Raw genomic sequence first — 22,236 nt, forward strand, 5'->3', positions numbered from 1 at the left:
GGTAACAATTAAGCATTAACTCCCGATTCCCTACCCCTGCCGCTGTCCTTGGTAGTCAGTATTCTAGTTTCTGACTCTATGAATTTGCTTATTCTAATCATTTTATATCAGTGAGATCATACAATATTTGTCCTTTTGTGTCCGGTTTATTTCATTCAGTATGATGTCTTCAAGGTTCATCTATGTTGTTGTAGGTATCCGATCTTCATTCCTCTTTAGGGCTGAATAATATTCCATTATATGCATATACTACATTTTATTTATCCATTCATCGGTTGGTGGACACTTAGGTTGCTTCCATCCTTTGGCAATTGTGAATGATGCCACCATGAACACTGGTGTGCAAATATTTGTTCAAAATCCCTGCTTTCAATTCATTTGGGTATATACCTAGAAGTAGAATTGCCGGGTCATATGGTAATTCTATACTTAACTTTCTGAGGAACTGCCAAACTATCTTCCACAGTGGCTACACCATTTTATATTCCCACTAACAAAGAATGAGTGTTATACTATTTCTTCACATCCTCCCCAACACTTGTTATTTTCCATTTTTTTTGTACTACTAGTCTAGTGGATATGAAATGGTATCTCGTTTTCTGATTTTCATTTTCCTGTTGGCTAATGAAGCTGAGCATCTCTTCATGTTTTTATTGCTATTTGTATATCTTCTTTGGAGATATGTCTCTTCAGGTCTTTCGCCCATTTTTTAATTGGGTTATTTGTCTTTTTGTTGTTGAGTTGTTGGAGTTCTTTATATTTCTGGATATCAGGTATATGGTTTTCAGAGATTTTCTCCCATTTTGTAGGTTGTCTTTTTACTTTCATGATGAAGTCCTTTGATGCACAAAAGTTTTTAATTTTAATGAAGTCCCATTTCTCTCTTTTTTCTTTTGTTGCTTGTGCTTTTGGTGTAAAGTCTAAGAACTTATTCCTTGCCTAACATAAGGTCCTTAAGATGCTTCCCTGTGTTTTCTTCTAGGAGTTTTGTATCTCTTGGTTCTTATTTTAGATCTTTGATCCATTTTGAACTTTTACAGATGGTGTGAGGTAGGGGTCCATTTTCATTCGTATGCATACGAATATTGGAATATTCAGTTTTCCCAGTACCATTTGTTGAAGAGACTATTCTTTCCCCCATTGAATGACTTGACACCCTTGTCAAAAATCAGTTTTGGCCATAGGTCTATTTGTCTGTCCTTGTGCCAGTACCATGTTGGGGTTTTTTGTGTGTGTTTTTTTTTTTGTTTTGTTTGTTTGTTTTAAATACCAAACGTAAACTGAATCATTTAAATAATTTTTACAAATCTTGGGAGTAAAGACAAAGCTTAAATATATTAATGAATAAAATTAACTAGTTCATTTCACGTCTGTATTAACTAGCCAATTGGAATTATATGTTGATTCCTGTCCATTTGTTCATTTTTTTCTTTTTTTATATTGAAATATATTCACCTACTGTACAATCATCCAAAGTGTAAAACAGTTGTTCACAGTATCATCATATAGTTGTGCCTTCATCACCACAATCAATTTTTGAAGATTTTCATTATGCCAAAAAATAAAAATAAAAGTAAAAAGAACACCCAAAACATCCCATACCCCTCCTCCCCCATTTTATTCATTTACTTTTTGTCCCCATTTTTCTACTCATTTGTCCATACACTGGGTAAAGGGAGTGCGAGCCATAAGGTTTTCACAATCACACGATCACACCATATAAGCTATATAGTTATACGCTCGCCTTCAAGAATCAAGGATACTGGATTTTAGTTCAACAGTTTCAGATATTTCCTTCTAACTATTTTAATAAACTAAAAGTTAAAAAGGGTATCTATATAATGCATAAGAGTTACCCCCAGAATGACCTCTCGACTCCATTTGAAATCTCTCAGCCATTGAAACTTTATTTTGTTTCATTTCTCTTCCCCCAGTCCCATGTTGTTTTGGTTATGTGACTTTACAGTAAGTTTTAAAATCAAGAAGTGTGAGTCCCCCTACTTCATTTTTCAAGACAGTTTTGGTTATTCAGGATCCCTACCCCTCTATATAAATTTGATGGTTGGCTTTTCCATTTCTGCAAAGAAGCTGTTGGAATTTTGATTGGGATTGCGTTGATTCTGTAGATTATTTGGGTAGAATTGATATCTTAACAATATTTAGTCTTCCAATCTATGAACATGAAATGTCCTTCCATTTATTTAGGTCTTCTTTGGTTCCTTATAGCCTTGTTTTATAGTTTTTCATGTACTTGTCCTTTATATTCTTGGTTAAGTTTATTCCTAGATTTTGATTCTCTTAGTAGCTATTGTAAATGGCATTTTTTTCTTCATTTCCTCTTCTGATTGTTCATTATTAGTTTATAGAAATACTACTGATTTTTGCATGTTGATCTTATACCCTGCCACGTTGATGGATTCGTTTATTAGCTCTAGTAGCTTTGTTGTGTATTTTTCAGGATTTTTTATATGTAGGATCAAGTCTCTGCAAATAGGGAAAGTTTTACTTCTTGCTTTTCAATTTGGACGCCCTCTGTTTGTTTTGCTTGCCTAATTTTTCTGTCTAGAACTTCCAGTACAATGTTGAAGAACAGTGGTGACAGTGGGCATACTTGTCTTGTTCTTGATCTTAGAGGAAAAGCTTTCAGTCTTTCACCATTGAGTCTGATCTTAGCTGTGGGTTTTTCATATATGCTTTTTAACATATTGAGGAAGTTTCTTCCTATTCCTAGTTTTCTAAATTGTTTTTATTAAGAAGGGTTGTTGGTTTAAAAAAAAGCTGAAAAAGAGATCAGACTATAATTAGAGATATGAATGAAACGGACTGGGTTAGGTCTAAGGTAAATTAGAATACAGGTAAAGGATGATATTGACTGTATTTTAAAACTCCAACATCTGTGTGAGACCAAAGGAAAAGAAATTTATTTGGTGCAAAATTTATGTTTTCTGTAGCACACTATCTAATTTAACCTGTCTGGTAAGTTTGTTTAAACATCATAATTACATGGAACCTAGAATAGAGAATGAGTTCTTGTGATTCTGTACAGGCTAATTTAATACCCCAATATATCCCAGAATATGTTGGGCAGCAAATAAAAAAAGTATTTACAAAGTCCCCTTGAGGGACTGGGAAAAAATATGAAACTATTAAACTTCCCCATCTAGGGAATTCCTGCTATTTTCTTAAGCAATCGGGTCTCTCAGTTTGGTAGGCCAAGCCCTTGACCTGGAGGCTTGCCCTTACGAAACTTAACTTTACAATGGTGAAACTGAACTTACTTATTACTATGCATAAGAGTTACCCCCAGAAAACCTCTTTTGTTGCTTGGATGTGGCTTGTATCTTTAAGACAACTCTGCATATTAACTCACTACCCTACCCCCTACATGGGGCATGACTCCCAGGGATGTTAACTTCCCTTGCAACATGGGACATGACTCCCAGGGATTAGCCTAGTCCTGGCATTGTGGGATTGAAAATGCCTTCTTGACCAAAAGAGGGGAAAGAAATGGAACAAAATAAAGTTTTAGTGGGTAAGAGATTTCAAATAAAGTCAAGAGATCATTCTAGGGGTTATTCTTATACATCATATAGATATTCCTTTTTAGCGTCTCGTGTATTAGAATACCTAAAAAGAAGTACCTGAAACAGTTGAATTGTAATGCAGTAGCCCTGATTCTCAAAGATGATTGCATAACTAGGTAGCTTTTATTATGCGGCCATGTGATTGTGAAAACCCTGAGATTGACAGTCTTTATCCGGTGTATGGCAGATAAGTAATAAATAAAAACAAAAAATATAAATTATGGGGGGGTGAGGGTGTGGAATGATTGGGTTTTCCTTTTTATTTTTACTTTTTTATTTTGGGGGGAATAATGAAAATGTTCTGAAATTGATCGTGGTGATGAATACACAACTTTATAATGACCCAAAAAAAGAACGGGTGCTGGATCTTGTCAAATGTCTATTTTGTGTCAATTGAGATAATCATGTGGTTTCTTTTCTTTGTTCTATCAATGTGGTATATATTAATTTTCTTATGTTGAACCACCCTTCCGTACTTGGGATAAATCCCACTTGATGATGGTATATTATTTTAATATGCTGTTGGATTCAGTTTGCTAGTATTCTATTGAGAATTTTTGCATCTATATTCCTAAGGATTATTGGTGTGTAATTTTCTTTTCTTGTGATATCTTTATCTGGCTTTGCTATTAGGGTAATGTTGGCCTCATAAAATGAGTTAGGAAGTGTTTCCTTCTCTCCAGTTTTTGGGAAGAGTTTGAGCAGGATTGGTGTTAATTCTTCTTGGAGTATTAGATAAAATTCATCTGCGGACTTTTCTTTTGGGAAGTTTTCCTACCACTTTTAAGTTGCCTTTTTTTCTTGATTCGGTGCTCGCCCTGTTTCTGCAATCCTTTAACTGTTTTCTGGAGCTTTGAGAAAGATGTTTCTGCCAGTTCTTGCTGGCTATTCAAAGCTTCTGTGGGGGGACAGAGCCTTGGAGCTTCTCACTCCACCATCTGGATTGAGGCAGCTAGATAATTCTTTTGTAAGGTCTTGAGAGTGTAGCGTTTGTCCTGACCTCACCTCTTTAAACACAGAGTGGTCTGGTCAGCATTTTCCTGCTACTAAGCTTTAGACCAAGGTCTATTAGGTGGTCACTTTTCTTCTCTGGGGCTTTGCTGGTATGTTAGTTATCAATCGCTGTATAATAAATTCTCCGAAACTTAGTGGCCTGAAACAAACGTTTATTACCTCACATTTTCTGTAAGTCAGGAATCCAGGAGCAGTTTAGCTGGGTATTCTGGGTAAGGTTTCTCATGAGTTTGTTCTTAGGCTGTTGCCTAGGGTTGCAGTCACTGAGGATTGACTGGGGCTTGAGGATCCACTTCCCACCCCCCTCTCGTAAGTGTTGGCAGGAGCTCTCAGTTCCTCACCATGTAGGCTTCTTCATAAGGCTGCTGAGTGTCCTCACAGCATAGCTACTGACTTCCTCCAGAGTGAGTGATTTGAGAGAGAGAGCAAGACAGAAGTTACAATGTCTCATAACGTTTCTCTGTCATTCTAGTGCCATAGTCTACTTGTTAGAAGCAAATCACTAAATACAGCCTACACTCAGGGGAAGGGGAATTAGACTCCATGAAAGGGGAGGAGTATCAAATAATTTGTGGACAGATTTTAAAACCATCATACCTGGCTTTGGCACTAGTTTTCTGACTGAGGTGGTGCAAGGAACAAGTTTTATTCAAGTGTACATCTGGTTAGTCATACACTATTTCTTGGAGCTGGGTAACTAATTACTTTTTTTATTCCCATGCAATATACCTAACAGTTATGAAAGAATTGAATGAAGAGAGAAATTGTGAATGCATACATTAATTTATTCTACAGGCATTCACCAGGTACCACTATATGCAGGGCACATAGTGCCCTTGATATGAAACAAGCCATATTATTTATCTTTGAGGAAGACGGACAGAAAGAAAAAAGAGAAATAAAATATGGTATGATAAGTACTATGATCAAGGTAAGCATGGGGTGATGTGAGTACACAGAGAAAGTGGTACCTAACCCAGACTTGGGAGGACAGGGAAGCTTTCTGGAAACAGTGACTCCTGGTTGAGAGCCCCCACTTGCCACAGGACTTGAACACATAATTTCATGGCTCTGAGCAGGGAAGGACCTCATTACTCTTTTTGTCTTACAGAATGTTGCTGAGGCACAGTGCATTGCCAACCAAGTTCAGCTCTTTTATGCCACTGATCGGAAAGAAACCTACGGATTAGTGGAGACCTTTAACCTCAGACCAAATGAGTTCAAATATATGTCTGTCATCGCTGAATTGGAGCAAAGCGGACTTGGAGCAGAACTAAAATGTGCCCGGAACCAGGATAAGACTTAGAGCTGTAAGAGTTAGTACCAGGATAGTCTAGAGCCCATCCCCTTGAACTCCAGAGAGCTCAGCTTATAACCCTGAGCAGTCCATAATGAGTTGCCCTGAGTGCTTATTGCAAGAAGTAATTGTGGAGGTGAGCCCTATTACTTGATATTCAGTCACAGTGGTAACCAAACATTCTAATAATTATCTCCCAGCATACTTGAGGTTTCCTTTTAAGAGTTTGAAGTCATAACAAGAGACAGCCAAGGATTCACATCAAGGATGGTTGACTTGAATTTACACATTGTAGCAGTGTAGTTGCATTCTAGCCATTTGTCCTCACAGCTCCCATATGATCAGCTTTTCATCTTTAGGAACTTGTAATAGGATAATGATCTTGGAGACCTGCTGTAGTTAGATGTGGCTTTTACATACTTTTCCCATACATTAGTTGACCAGCCAAAGACAACCCAGATATCCTTGTTTAGACCCTAGAACAACCAGAGATTCACATCAGGGTAAAGACTTCATCCAGAGTTGCCTTTAGTATAGCTGGTTTGTGGAGGTATTTCAAGTTTAGTTGGATACACAGGTATAGTATCTACATATTACTAAACCATAGTTCAAGGCACTTGCTTCTCCAACTCTGCCTGTTAGAAGCTATGTATTTGAAGGTGGTGAATCAAAGCAGTGTAAATAAATTAGCACTCTAATAAGATCAATCCATATTTGCATGATTTTTTAAAAAAAAACTCTAAGTAGTGCCAGTATTATATGAAAAAGTGGATGGAAGCAAATGTTCCTAGATGGGCTGTAGGAAAAATATAGCAATAAAATAAAGTTCGGCTTACAATCTTTGTTACACAAAATAGTGAAACCTCAGCTATGTGTTTGTGCTGTCCGTGGAGTCACTGCTCTGGGTTGATTTCATCAAAACTAGTCTTAGGACTCAGAGCAGTTACTTACAATGCAAAAAAAAAAAAAAAAAAAACAAGGAGCTGTCTAGCTGTCTAGTGTTGGAAATCCACATTTGGTTTGTATTGTTGCTGTTGTTGTGGCGCCAAGCTCAATGAGAGAAGAGGCTAGCTATGTTCCAGCCTTCTGAATCCAAGGCTCCAGGTGCCCACCAGGATCGCTGTCTCCTTCCTTTACTGTGCCTTTCTTTTTCTTGATCTAACATGCTGTGCTCTGTCTGCTGCTCCTTCCTAAGCTCTGGTTGGATGACACTGAATATGGTGAGTGGCAATTTAACCAGTATTTGTAGTTCATGTGTGTATGTTTGTTTTTTTCACTACAGAAGACAGTTTATAGGTTGAGCTTGTTCCCAAGCTCTTTAAAATTGGATTGGACTTCCTATTATTTTCTGAGCTGTGTCTATTTTGTACTTCTGAGTCTGTGTGTAGAGAAAGACAATGTGTACTTAACCTGGAGAAGCTGCTAGCCTTTCACAGTTTCTCTAAAGCTTGAGCTGCTTCCTCATACAAATTCTGGACCTGTGTCTGGTTCTCTAGGTTTTGAGAAACTTAGGTCTTATCAGCCCTGCCATCTTCCTTAGATGCTATGACCTTCTTGATGTTTTAAGGACCATGAATATTTGCATCAGTTGGGGTTGTTTTCATGGGTATTCCATTCTGTTTGCTTTTCTTTCCAGATGGACCCAATTCTTAGCCATAGTACATTTTCCTTACACCTCCACCAGAGGGTGAAAAAAATGAAGGAAAAGGAAGTAAGAAATGCCTGTTCATTTTATTGTTCTTCCCAGCTTTGCCCTAAATCCCCACCTGCCAAAGAAGGATGAGTCTATGGATAAGTATGGAGAACATGACCAAAGTACCATCTGGCTGTTCTTTATGTTTACCTAAAGAGACTTTGCAAGGAACTAAAAGAAAATTGTAGCATTTAATCAAGTAAATTTGTCCCCTGGTACCAACATGATATTATGGATAATGAACAGGCTTTCGAGTTAAGTGAATCTGGGTTCAAATGTCAGTGTTGTTATTCATGAGCTCTAAAACACGTTACTTAAACTCTCTGTCTCTTCATTTGTAAAATAAGGATAATATCTACCTCATAGACTATTGTGAAAATTAAATTAACTTACATAAAGACCACAGTAGAGCTTAATAAATATCAACTCCCTTCTTCTCCCTGCACTGCCCTCCCATTAAAGACCAACACAGATTAGAATTTTAGATGTGCAGATCACTCTCCATTCCATTTTAAAGAACAGACTTTATCTTATAGGTTCTCAGACTTTAATATGCAGTAGAATCACCTAGAACACTTTTAAAATGCAGATTTTCAGGCATCACCCTGAACCTACTAAATCAGAATCTTTGTAAAAGATGATGGAAAGCTGCATTTTAATGTGCACTCCAGATGATTGTGGTGTGGGTAATTAGCCAGCCACACTGAGAATCATTGCCTTGTCTTTTCTTCACAAAAATAGCTGTTGTCCAGGTGTTTCCTGTGGGCATTAACCATAGGATTTAGGTGCCTCTGCTCTGCGCCTCCCATAGTGGCCCCCCCTTTGCATAATGTAGCTACATTATGTTTAATTATTTATGTGTCTCCCTTCCACTAGACTGTGAGCTCTTTGAGAGCCAGAATTTATTTCCATTTCCAGCACCAAGGATATGGCCTGAAACAGAGAAGATGCTCAATTGTTTGTTGAATAAATAAATGACATGGATTATCTTGTACATGCCTATATTTAAATACTCTGGATTTAAGAAAAATCTCTTAACTCACATAGATCTAGAACTTGGTTTGTAAATATTCCTACTTGACTAGAGACCAAGTTATGTACAAAGTCTCTGTATCTGTATCTCGCCTAACCCACTGGCATTACCTTGGTGGGCTGTTTATTCAACAATTGCTCACGGAGCACCTACTCCACAACCTCTGTGGTAAGGTGATGGGCACAAAAGGTGAGTAGGGCATGATCCCTGTCCTCAAGCTTTGGTTCAGCCACTGCCTGTCTCTGCCTCACCTCTGATTTTGTGCCTCAAATCCAGCACCTGGTCATAATTTGTCCTGTCTTGTTCTCAGGTTGTTCACACTGGTAATTCCTACTCCAACAACTTTGAAGTCAGGAGTCACATGTTTTGTTTTTTGCGTTCTCTCAAATACTGTCCTTTTGTTCAGTGTTGGGGAAGAGGTACCCACTCCCCCAACCATTTGATTAATTGAGCATTCATTCATTCATATTTATTGAGTACCCTATTATATGCTAAGCACTGTTATAGGCAAGTGGGGAATACAAAACTACACAGGACAAATCAAGGCTCTGTTCTCATGGAGCTTATATTCTTAAGGAAAAGACAAATAAACCAATAAAATTATTTCAAATACTGGTAATGCTAAGAAAAAAAAAATAATGTGATAGAATGTGGAGTGGAGGCAGCAACTTAACGGTCATGAGAGTCATCCCTGAGGTGACAGCTGAAACTTGTGCTGGTGAAAGAAAACTAGGTAAAGGGAATAGCAAGTGCAAAGGCCTTGAAGCAGGACCAAGCTTTGCATGTTTCTGGACACAGATTTAAAGGTTCAGTACCTGCCCCTTGAGCTCACAGTTCAGCAAGGCAAGACACTGACATGAATATTTGCACTACAAGGCAATCTGACCAGTGCCATCTCAGAAGAGGAGGCAAGAAGAGCTAAGGAATGCTACTGCTATTGTGGGGGATACAAAGCTGACCAGACTGTGGTTCCTGTCCATGAATTTATGGCTTAATAGGGACTAATAGGTATTACTAAAAGTCTTAAAGGATATGTGTCCCATGCAAGAGGCAGGCGGCTATTTGAGATCAGACCTAGCCTCACAATATATGCATGTTAATACTACTCACTAACATTTACTAAAGGCTTAGAGTGTGCAGGCACTGTCCTGAGCCCTTTACATAGGTCATCCCGGTTGATCTCACACCCCTATGAGGTCAGTAGGAAACTGCTGATTGGTGAGATGTGCTGCTGCTCCCTGCTCTACCCCAGCTCTAGCTCTCAGAAAAGAGAGCAACATTCCAGTCACCCCTCACTCCAGCTCCAGCAGCCAACTCGGGTCTTAAAAAGACATAGCAGTCTTTCAGACCAGCCCTTGCTCTGAGAAACAGAGCTCTGGCCATTTTCTTTCTGGCAACTAAAGAACACATTATACATTTCTGTTTGCTCCACATTTTATTTCAAAAGGCATTGTGTTCTAACTAGGGTTTTGTGTGTGTGTGTGTGCTCTGTGTTTTATTATGCATGGAGCACTTTGGTCTGGGCAATTCTCCTAATGTGGCAAGTTGGTGGCAGCTTTTTTATATCCATCCTGTAAGAGCAGCGACTTGGGGCATGGAAAAGGAAGAGATGACTTGATGAAGGTTACTGTCTGCATCAGAAGCCAAGCCAGGAATAGAAGGCAGCAGTCCACACTCCAGACTTAAGAGTATCATTTGTGATGTCCACTGAGCTGGTTCATTGCTCACATTCACTTGAACAGAACTGCTCCTGAGCCCTTCAGGCCTTGGAACTGGAATATCAAACAACTTATGAATCTTCCCTTGCTCCTAGAGCTTTCAAGACAAAGTCCAAAAATACTTTGCATCAGCTCACAAGAGCTTCCGGACTTGGCGCCTACTGACTTCTCCAGCCTCATCTCTTGTTGGGTCCCCATCCACTCCCTTAGCTCTAGGCATTCTGAACGACTGGCACTTCCACCAGATACGTTGTGCTCTTCCTGCCTCTGTTCCTACCTTTTCAAGTTCTTTTGACTGCCCCAAATATCCTTTCCCCTTCATTAAGTTAGTCCTTCCAGGCTCCTCTGAAGCTTCTCCTTTAATTGGAAGCCTTCTCTGACTCCTACCCTTCTCCCCACTGCCCGTGCTTGGGTCATGTACCCTCTGAACTTCCCGAGCATCTTGTGCTAAGCCTTGTTGAAATGCTTATCACGCTGCACAGAGGTTGTTTACAAGGCTCTCTCCCCTACTAGACTGGACACTCCTTGGAGTCAGGGATTGTATCTTAGGGGACATTGTATTCCCAGTGTCCAGCATGAAGCCTGACACAGAGAGATGAGGTACCTAGGGGATGCTGAATAAATTCCTCTTGAGTGACCACCTGTGTTTACTAGCATCCCTTGCACAATGAAATCCAGCCCCAACAAACACATTGTGATTATGTTTCAGCTCTAGGCAGTAGCCATTTTGCTTGTTCTTATTGCAGAGGCTACATGTGGAAAACAAAGCCAAAGGACCTCAGAGGAGGCAGCCAGGTCCAGAATTTGTAAACAGAACTGAGGGATGATGAACATACTTTTGGAGCAAGACAATTATTTTAAAGTACCAGCCTGTATGTTCAAGCTCCTGCCTTGTCTTATATCTTTTAGCATTTAAAAAAGAACTTCGAGGCTGTCAAGTCACTAGTTTTCAAACTGTACTTTAAGAAATCCCAGTGGTTCCTCAGAAGTGGGGTCTTCTATCCCCAACTCAACCAGAGAAGCTGTTTTATTTACTAGGCTTCCCATAAGCTGTCATTTGAAGAAACAGTTCCAAAAAAGGTTGAAAAAACCCTGGTCTAGTCTAACTTCCTGCCCACCACAGTAGCCCCCTCTACAGCATCACCAAGCCATTGGGTTTGAAATGAGCCCTCTCTACTGTTAACTGGTCTGCACCATACTGAGACACTTCTGAGTAATAGCAAGTTCATCCCCACCCCGAGCTGAAATCCAGCCTCCTCTCACTTCTCGCTGGATTCCGTTCTGTCATCCATAGCTGGAGCCTCCCAGAGAAGTCTGTTCACTTTTCTACTTCACAGCCTTTCCTGCTGATGTGTGACAACAGCTCTCAAGTTCCCTTGGAGCCTTTTCAGCAGATTAAGCAACCTTAGTTCTTTCAATTTTTCTTTATATGACACAAAACCCCAACCCCTCACTCTGGCTTACCTACTTCTGGACAGACTCCAGCTCACTAGTGCCTGCCTCACAGTGTGGGGCCTGGAGTTGAACCCAAGATGCCCTGATGGGGTGACCAGAGTGGATTCTGGGTGGCAGTCCCTAGGCATGGCCCACTAGGCAGTAATCTCCCCACTGCTACTCACCAACATCACTTCACTGGTTCCCCATCACCACTTTCCCCACACCCACCCTCTCCCCTAGCTGTCGTCCCATGATCTGCTGCCAAACATGGTTTTTCTTACCTGGAACTTTTGACTTTTGGGTCTCTAACCATTTCCCTATTTCATTTCATCTGGCTGGTTTCAGCCCAGTGTTTCCATTACATCTTGCCTTGAATCTTGACATTATTGCCCAGAACCTATACCCCTCTCAACAGATCTGATACTCGCTTATCCTTTTGTCCTCTTCCACATCTTCTATGGCAGTAATCAGAGGTAAGTGATCTCCCTTCAAGCTCTTCACTTATCCCAAAAAGCTCTCCTTGTGGAATGGTGAAATATCACTGCTGGTTCATGTTTGACTTGTGGTCTGCTGTGAGCCGCAGGTCACTTTTGTTTTTGTTGTTATTCTTATGTTCATGATTTGACATGAATCCCCCACCTTGCATTCTCACTCCAACACCCCAAATTCGCTCTCCCATTTTGACCTTGCCTTTTTTTGATCGGCTGGGAAGTAGCTGACAGATCCTGTATACTGGCACTGATTTTGCAGGGGAGGGAGGGGAGCAGAGTGGTGTTTTTGCAGAGCCTCACTTGGTGCATAACTCCCAGCAGACCCTCTGAGATGTTTGCCACCACTACCTAAGTTTCTTCCATTTGATCCTTACAGCAACACTCTGAGGGTAACAGTATTCCATTTTATTTATGAAGACACTGGGGAGACAGCATAGTAGATGTTAAGAGCCAGGCCTAAAGTTAGAATCCCATCTTTGCCTTTTTTTAGCTGTCTGAGGTTGGACAAGGTATTCAGTCTCTCTGAACCTCTGTGTTCTCATTAAACAAATAAAATAATAGTCCTATCTCAAAAGTTAAGAATTAAATGATATAGTATATGTAGGGTTATTAGCACTATGCTTCACACATAATAAAAGTACAAAATAATAACTGTTAGATTAAGTACTGTACGTTACCTTTTCAAGGCATACATCTCATATGCTGGAAGTGGGATTCAAACATAGACCTTCTGGACTGAGGGGCAAGATGGCGGCATAGAGAGGAGTGGAAGCTAAGTAGTCCCCCTGGAACAACTACAAAAAACCAGAAACAACTAGTAAATAATCCAGAATAACTGCGGGGGGACAAACGAGACCATCCACTCATCATACACCAACCTGAATTGGGAGGAATGCCCGAGAACACAGCATAAAATTTGTAAGTAAAACCTGCGGAACCAGGTCGGGAGACCCCCTCCCCCATAGCCCGAGCTGTGGAACCTCATGGTGCCAGAGAGAAGCTCTCTCCCAGCAAGTGAATATAGCTCAGCTGAGCTCCAACTGGGGTTTTAAGTAGCGAATGTGAACTGCTCACTACAGGTACGCATCCCCAAAAAACAGACAGAGGCTTTGGGTGACGACTGACCTGAGTGAGCCGGAGGGTCACCTTGGCTGGGTCTGAAGGGGACTATCTGTTTCTTTTTTGGCTCAGTGGAGAAAGCCCCAGTCATTTTAAGTTTCCAGGGCTGTGACTCGGGGAAGGGTGGAGACACCACAAGCAGAGAGAGAGACCACTGAAATGCTAATGACCTCCACCTGGGGGCTCTGTCTTCTCTAGGAGGAAAGGGGTGGGGCCCTTTCCATTCAGAACCAGACCCCAGAGCCATACTGCCTCACACCAGTCAAGAATTATAGGCTAACAGGCATCACCTGCTGGGCAGAAAAGCACAGTGACCTGAGCCATCAAAGGGTGGAGCAATTTTCTAAGACACACCCGCAGGGAAACCAGATACTGAATATTTCTTCCCTCTGGGACCTGAGCCTGTTCTGGTCTGGGAAAACCTGATTTGGATAACCAAGGAAACCATGCCTAGACAACAGAAAATTACAACCTACACTAAGAAAAACAAAGTTATGGCCCAGTCAAAGGAACAAACGTACACTTCAACTGAGATACAGGAATTTAAACAACTAATGCTAAATCAATTCAAAAAGTTTAGAGAAGATATTGCAAAAGAGATAGAGGCTATAAAGGAAGCACTGGACATGTATACGGCAGAAATCAGAAGTTCAAAAAACCTACTAGTAGAATCTATGGAAATGAAAGGCACAACACAAGAGATGAAAGACACAATGGAAACATACAACAGCAGATCTCAAGAGGCAGAAGAAAACACTCAGGAACTGGAGAACAAAACACTTGAAAGCCTACACGCAAAGGAGCAGATGGAGAAAAGAATGAAAAAATATGAGCAACGTCTCCGGGAACTCAAGGATGAAACAAAGTACAATAATGTACGTATCATTGGTGTCCCAGAAGGAGAAAAGAAGGGAAAGGGGGCAGAAGCAATAATAGAGGAAATAATTAATGAAAATTTCCCATCTCTTATGAAAGACATAAAATTACAGATCCAAGAAGCACAGTGTACTCCGAACAGAAGAGATATGAATAGGCCTACACCAAGACACTTAATAATCAGATTATCAAATGTCAAAGACAAAGAGAGAATCCTGAAAGCAGCAAGAGAAAAGCAATCCATTACATACAAAGGAAGCTTAGTAAGACTATGTGCGGATCTCTCAGCAGAAACCATGGAGGCAAGAAGGAAGTGGTGTGATATATTTAAGATACTGGAAGAGAAAAACCACCAACCAAGAATCCTGTATCCAGCAAAGCTGTCCTTCAAATATGAGGGAGAGCTCAAAATATTTTCTGACAAACAGACAATGAGAGACTTTGTGAACAAGACACCTGCCCTACAGGAAATACTAAAGGGAGCACTACAGGGTGATAGAAGACAGGAGTGTGTGGTTTGGAACACAATTTTGGGAGATGGTAGCACAACAATGTAAGTACACTGAACAAAGGTAACTATGAATACGGTTGAGAGAGGAAGATGGGGAGCATGTGAGACACCACAAGAAAGGAGGAAAGATAATGACTGGGACTGTGTAACTTGGTGAAATCTAGAGTATTCAACAATTGTGATAAAATGTACAAATATGTTCTTTTACGAGGGAGAACAAGCAAATGTCAACCTTGCAAGGTGTTAAAAATGGGGAGGCATTGGGGGAGGGATGCAATCAGCATAAACTAGAGACTGTAACTAATAGAATCATTGTATTATGCTTCCTTTAATGTAATAAAGGTGATATACCAAGGTGAATGCAGATAAGAGGGGGGGATAGGAGAGTCATGTTAGACACTTGACATTGGTGGTATTGTCTGATTCTTTATTCTACTTTGATTTAAGGTTATTTTTTCTTTTGCTGCTTCCTAGCTGTCATTTTTTTTTTCCTCTTTCTTTTGCCTCTCTACCTTCTTTGACTCTCCCTCCTGCCTTGTGGAAGTAATGTAGATGCTCTTATATAGATAGTGGTGAAGGTGGTGAACACATAAATGGATGACCATGCAGAAAACCATCGATTATTTACTTGGGATGGAATGTATGGTGAGTGAACAAAACCATATTAAAAAAAATGGGTTGATGACAAAACCTCAAGGGCAATATACTGAGTGAAATAAGCCAGACACATTAGGACAATTATTGCAGGGTCTCACTGATAGGAACTAATTACAATATGTAAACTCATAGACATGAAATATAAGGTACCAGGATATAGGACGAGGCTTAAGAATGGGGAGTGGTTGCTTAGTATGAGCAGAATGTTCAATTAGGATGAACTTAAATGTTTGGAAATGAACAGGGGTGTTGGTAGCAAGACATGAGAATAACTAACAGTGCCAAATGGTGTGTGAATGAGGTGGAAAGGGGAAGCTCAGAGTCATATATGTCACCAGAAGGAAAGTTGGAGGTCAAAAGATGGAAATGTATAAAACTGAATCCTATGGTGGGCAATGTCCATGATCAACTGTACAAATACTAGAAATCACTTCATGAACCAGAACAAATGTATGACAATACAATTAGAAGTTAATAATAGAGGGGCATATAGGAAAGAACTATATACCTATTACAAACTATATACTACAGTTAGTAGTATTTCAACATTTTTTCATAAACAGTAACAAATGTACTATATCAATACTAGGAGTCAACAATTGAGGGGGGTTGGTTAGGGATAGGGGAGGATTAGAGTTTCCTTTTCTTTTTTTCTTTTTTCATCTTTCACTTTATCTCTTGTCTGGAGTAATGAAAAGTTTCTAAAAATTGAACAAAAATTAAGTGTAGTGATGGATGCACAGCTGTATGAGGGTACCCAGGGGCAAGTGATTGTACACTTTGGATCTTTGGATAATTGTATGGTATCTGAACAATCTCAATAAAAATGAAAAAAAAAAAAAAAAAAAAAAAAAAAAAAACATAGACCTTCTGCTTCTAGAACACGTTTTATTGAGCAATTTTTCCTGCACCCTGTTGCCATTTTCAGAAATTCTCTGTCAAGAATTGAAAGAGACTTGAACAGTACCAGACCAGGGGGCAGGCAGTAGGAGTTCAACATTGAATTCACAAACTGGAGGGTGGGAGTGAGGAAAGGAAGGCTAGGTTAAGCCCGGACAAGATCATACAGTTTGGCATGAGCATTTGGCTAGACCTGGTACCCACATCTGGGCAAGGCAGTGGGGGCAGACCCAGAGCCTGGGAACTGACATCTGGGTATGGAGCAAGGTGACACCTAGAGTTCTGGGCCAAGGTGCAAGGCCCACCTGACTATCTGGTTGGTGGCTTATCTGAGATAGTACTCCCGGTTACAGACTTCTACTTATTTAGTTCCTTGTCAACCCATTAGAGATAGAAATTTGCAGCTTAAAGAGACCAAAGTCACGTAACCCTATAATTTTCTCACCTGGCTGGGCATCAGAAACATTTGAAGAGCTATTCAAAAATGTCAATTCTTGAGCCCCATAACTGAGCTCTGCATTCTGTTCATCTTGGGTCTGAGAAACTATTTGTTTTTTAAAATCTCTCCAGGTAATTCTGAAGCTCAGCCCAGTTTGAGGACTCCTGCAATAAAAAAAAAATGATTTTATTTTTATTTTACAGCTGAGAAAAAGGATCCAAACCAGGTGAAATGACACACATACACACACAACACAGAAGTTACACCAACCATTGGTAGCAACATTCCTTCTCTTTGTTCCAAATTCTCTTTGCACTTTGGTCCCAGACAACCCACTGGAAAATATCTGAAAAATAAGGATTTGATTATTGTCTGTCTCTGGGGAAGATTTCTGAGAAAAGACTAGCTGTTCCTAGCACGTCTTGTCTGAGAACTTCAATGGGGCAAGAGAGGAAAGCAGAGGCCTTCCTAGGCTCTTGGAATCTAGAGTCTAGATGGTTTCCTCATTTGATTTTCAGAGCTGAGAATCCCTAAGCTTATGACCCCTGGAGTCAAATGCTGGATTGTCTGTTGTGCTGGATTATCTGCACATGGCCCCTGTAGCAGCATGGAGAATTGTGTACTGCCTGTGCATGTTGAAGCTTTCCATCCATCCTGTGTGCATTTCTCTCGCCCGTGGTGAGCAAACAGAGGGGGATGATGTATGGAGAGCCGCGCAGGCAGCAAGAATGGGAGATAGATGGAAACTCAGCTACAGAGCTTGGCTGGGAGACTCACACCCCATTGGCGCTGGGATTGATGAGCTGTAACTTTCTCGCCCTTCTCAGTTTGTCTCAGACTCAACAGCCTGCACTGTGTCCTCTGGGAAGCTCCTGTGGAGAGAGAATTACTGTCAAGGTCAGGGAAGCTATGGGTCTCTCGGTGGTGGTCTGCCATGTCCCTTCTTCCCAGAGGCACCTCCACTCTAAAAACCAAGGACCCCCAGACGGCCTTCTGTTTTCCTGAACCCCTTCTCTTCTGTACTTGGTCTCCTTCCTATTTCTCTCCTTTCCTAGCCTTGGCTCACATGGAATGACTTTCACCCTCTGGTGGCATCTGTAGAAATGATATACGACTTTCCCCAGCAGATTTTGCCAGGGTATCAAAAGAGTGAGGGAGAAATCTAAGGTGGTGTGAGGATAGTCAATGTACTTAATGCTGTTAATTGCTTTAGCATGGATCCAGATACAAATGCCTGCATTATAATCTACTTTCCCAGGAGAGCATTTTTAGAAAAGTATCTCGCCTCCTTTCAAACCAACTCATTCTCCTTTCCCTAACTTACTGGATGGGTCATGTGAGATAACAAATGGTGCATCTGCTAGGCACTCAGGCAATATAGGGTAGAGGGTGAGTCCTATGATTGGAGTTAGGAGGTCTGGGTTTGAATATCAGCTCTGCCATTTTCAGGTTATGCCTCTTGGCCAAGTCATTTCACCTTTTGGAGCCAATACTCACCTCCTATAGGGGCTTATTGCAAGGCTCATAAATGACCAATGCCCATAAAAGCACTTTGTAAACCAGAAATTTCCTTACGACTGTCAGTTTTTGTTACAAGTTCCCATGGGGGGAAGTAAAACAAATAAAAGCCCATTCTTCAGGGTTTACAGTCCAAAGATGAAGACAAAATCTCCATAGGCTTAAGCAAGGAGCTCAACTGCAAGGCACCTTCTGTGTCAAGGGCTTTCCTGAGGAAGATTGGTTCCGGGCAGCTGATGTAAGTTGGGAAGACTTCCTGAAAGAAGAGAGCATGCCCTTAGTTCACTTAACTTTGGGCAAAACCAAGCTTCTACAGCTGCTTCTTGACAAAGCGCCAAAAGCAGACTGATGTGGGTTCCAAGACAAGCTAGATAACAAGTGCAGGAACTCAGTCTATACTTACCGTGGACAGCAAAGTCCACGTAGCACAGCGTGAGTCTCCATCAAGAAGTGAGCTCCTCCCACTGCCTGAATTGCGGCTTTCTGTCTTCAGGGGACACAATTATCCCACCTGCCATAAATAAAGCCAAGATGGAACCGAGGTTCTCCTCCCAGAGAGAACTGCAGAGCAGAGTTGGGGGCATCATCCTAACATTGCCAATCCCTTTTCTCCTTTAGTGGAACTTTCTTTTCCTTCCCTCTTTCCCCCCCTCTAGAGAGAAGGATAACTTAACAGCTCTAGAAAGACAAATCTTTCTCCCTCTCAGGGTTAAGGAGAAGAAAAAATAAGAAAATGCATCTCAAACACAGGCATATGGAAAGTTTGCTGAATGGTTTTTATTATTTATCATTGTGTCATTCTCTTTTTCTCTCTGTGCCTCAGTTTCCCCATGTACTTCGAGGAGGTTAAACTAAGTGATATCCCGAGGGCTTTTCCCCTCTGAGAGCAGAGCTTCTCCTCCATGGCCTGTTGCTCACTAATGACCCTTCTAAACTATGAAGTGAGACACCTGGGCCTGGTGGGAGGAGACCTTTGTCATCACCCATACAGCAAGAGTGACATCTGCACAATGCCTGACACCTGATGGGTCCTCAGTAAATACTTACTGAATGAACAAAATAGAAGTGCTCTTCGCACACCACTATTCTGTCTCTAAGACGTTAAAATGATAATAATTTATTATTATTATTGATAGAAGACATCACCCCAGACTTCTGGGAGGCCCCCCCATTTTCGCCCTACCCTACAAATTATATGAAAAACAGAAAGAGATTCTCAAAGTTGAGTGTACCGTATAAGCATCACCTAGGGAGCTTGATAAACAACAGATTCCTGAGCCCTCCGCAGAGATACGGATACGCAATCTCTGCAAGAGAAGGCAGAAATCTGCCTTTTGTGTGTTTCCTTTTTAGAACTTTTATTGTTGAAATTTTCAAGCATATACAAAAGTAGAGTCAATAGTATAACGAACCCCTACATATTCATCATCAAGCTTCAAAAATGTTCAACATATGCCAATCAGGTTTCATTTCCATTTCCACCCATTTTCCTTCCAAATCTCAGATAACACATCATTTTATCCATCAATTCTTCTGTTTATATCTCTAGAAGACAAGTACTTTTAAAAGCAAAACATTCCCAAAATAATTAAAAATAATTCCTTAACATTATCAAATATCCAATCAATATTCAAATTTCCTCAATTGTTTCATAAGCAATTTTTACATTTGATTTGTTTGCATCAGGATTCAAACAAGATCCACAACTTACAATGTGGCTCTTGTCACATTTTTTAAAAATGAAAATGTAGACTCATATAAAAGATGCAAAAATAGTGCAGAAAGTTCCTGTGTACCCTGTACCCAGCTTCCCACATGATAACATTTTATATAACCATAGTGCAATTATCAAAATGAGGAAATTGACATTAATACAATGCACTTAAAACTACAAACATTCGAATTTCAACAGTTTTTATATACACTCATTTTTCATTTTCCCTTTTGTGTGTAGTTCTATGAAATTTTATCACATGTATAGATTTGTATAACCACCACCGCAATCAGGATACAGAACTGTCTGTCACCCAAAGAAACCCCCTTGTGCTACCTCGTTATAGTCACATCCTCCTCCCAACCCTAAAACCTGGCAACCACTGATCTGCTCTCCATCACTGTAATTTTCTTGTTTGGGGAAGGTTATATAAATGGAATCATATAGTATGTAACAGTTTAACATCGGATTTTTTTTCACTCAGCATAATGGCCTTTATACCCATCCAAATTGTTGTATCAATAGTTTGTTGGTTTTAATTCCTGAGCAGTATTCCATTTTAAGTCCCTGTAGTTTCCCCTCCCACTTTTATTTTCTTGCCATTTATTTGTGAGAATTTATCTTATAGACTCTTTCTCATTCTGAATTTTTCTGATTTTATACCCATAGCGTCATTTCACATCTTCCTCTATTCCCAGGACTTCCTGTAACTGATAGTTAAATCTCAAGCATTGGCCAGAATCAGATTGGCAAGAGCTCTGTGACCACCATTTGAGGCAGGAGCCACTGAACACACTTGGAAAACATGCTGTGGAGGAAGAAAGAGAGTGTCATGAGGACTGGGGCAATCTGAGGAGGCTTCCTGTAAGAGAAGGGCTTTGAACTGGGGTAGTGCTCCAGGCAGGCAGCACTACAGGCACCTCAGCATAGAGGAGAAGGTAAGGCTGGGCAGGACTTCCCGTGCAGCCTTCTTGGAGAGTTCTATGGAGGGCCTAGCACTGGGACACGAGCAAAACCCGCCCCCTCATCCCCCCGACTACCACCTCCACTCTTGAGGCGCCTGAGCTGGGCGCTAACCCAAATGGTCAGAGGGCATGTGCCTGGGAAAGGGGACACCACCTACCAGGGTGGGCCATGTTAAAGATCAGGTCTGGGGACTGTGATACTGTCATAAGACACTTCTTAGTTTACCAGGCTTCTATTACAGCCTCCAGAGGTCTCCTTCCCAAGATGGAAAACCCTAAAGCTGGAGAGGACAGGGCGAGGCCTTCACCCAATGGGTGGGCAGGGAGCTGGGGGAGAAGAGGACCTTAGCGCAGAGAACATAGAATCTGGGGTTATCTGAGCCAGGAGGGGCCCTCCTGCGTTTCAGAGGGCCTGAACCCCCTGAAGCCCGTGTCACAGTTGAGTACAAACATCCAGCCTGCATGTTGGACAGCCTCGATGTACTGACTGTCTCCTCACATGGTCCTGGGTCTCTGCCCCCTGCCTCCAGGTCCTTGGGGAACGAGCTCAATCTCTCTTCTATACAAAAGCCTGCTGGCTGCTTGAAGGCGGCACCTCCGAAAGAGACTGGCCACAGTCATTGCTGCTTACAAGGGCTATCGCATTTGATCCTCACAGCTCTTCTGTGGGGCAGATGTTGTTGTTGTTGTTTCCATTTAAGAGAAGATGAAATAGGCTCAGAGAGAACAAGTGACTTCTCCTAGTCACACAGAATTTGAATAGACATCCTTTTCAACCTAGTCTTCCTCTGTCATATTCCCTTCAACCTTGTCTTCTTCATGGGTGTTTGTGGCTTTCTCCTCAAGATACCAAGAGAGATTTAGGATGGGAGATCCCACTTCCTGGGCAGGGAGGAGCAGGAGCTGAAATTGACACTTGTCCATGGGAAGGAGAGTAAGGAGAGGGTGGGTCCCATCAGACTGTAGGAGCTGCCAGATGCCTGGTTGGGGGAGCTGGGAGTGTGGTAGCTCATTCCTGGAGGGATGTGGGGATGGGTGGGGACTTTCCTGGCATAGGAGGGACTAGGAGTCCCCAGGGAGAGGCCACTCTGTATCAGTGGAGCCACTGGGTCCGGGCTCAGTGGGGGCAGGATGCTGGCTCTAATAGGGCACGTGGAATAGTATGGTTGGAAGATGATTTCATGGTACAGAGAGGGAGCCTGAGGCCCAGAGGGGGCAGGAGCTTTCACAGAGACACACAGCCAGACAGTGACAGAACCAAAACAGGATC

The 22,236-nt window shown here is 41.3% G+C and overlaps 1 protein-coding gene across 3 annotated transcripts in view; it reads left to right on the top strand.

Annotated features, from left to right (window-relative positions):
* ATPAF1 (ATP synthase mitochondrial F1 complex assembly factor 1) overlaps nt 1–8,572 on the top strand; it is a 53,446-nt gene extending 44,874 nt beyond the window's left edge. For all 3 annotated transcript variants that reach the window (XM_037827308.1, XM_037827306.1, XM_037827305.1), the window contains one exon: nt 5,710–8,572. In XM_037827308.1, coding sequence (XP_037683236.1) covers nt 5,710–5,904 — 195 coding nt within the window. In that variant the 3' untranslated portion in view covers nt 5,905–8,572. The remainder of the gene's footprint in view (nt 1–5,709) is intronic.
* The last annotated feature ends 13,664 nt before the right edge of the window (nt 8,573–22,236 follow it).

This window comes from Choloepus didactylus, chromosome 2, assembly GCF_015220235.1.
Source record: "Choloepus didactylus isolate mChoDid1 chromosome 2, mChoDid1.pri, whole genome shotgun sequence".
In the NCBI taxonomy this organism is placed as follows: domain Eukaryota; kingdom Metazoa; phylum Chordata; class Mammalia; order Pilosa; family Megalonychidae; genus Choloepus; species Choloepus didactylus.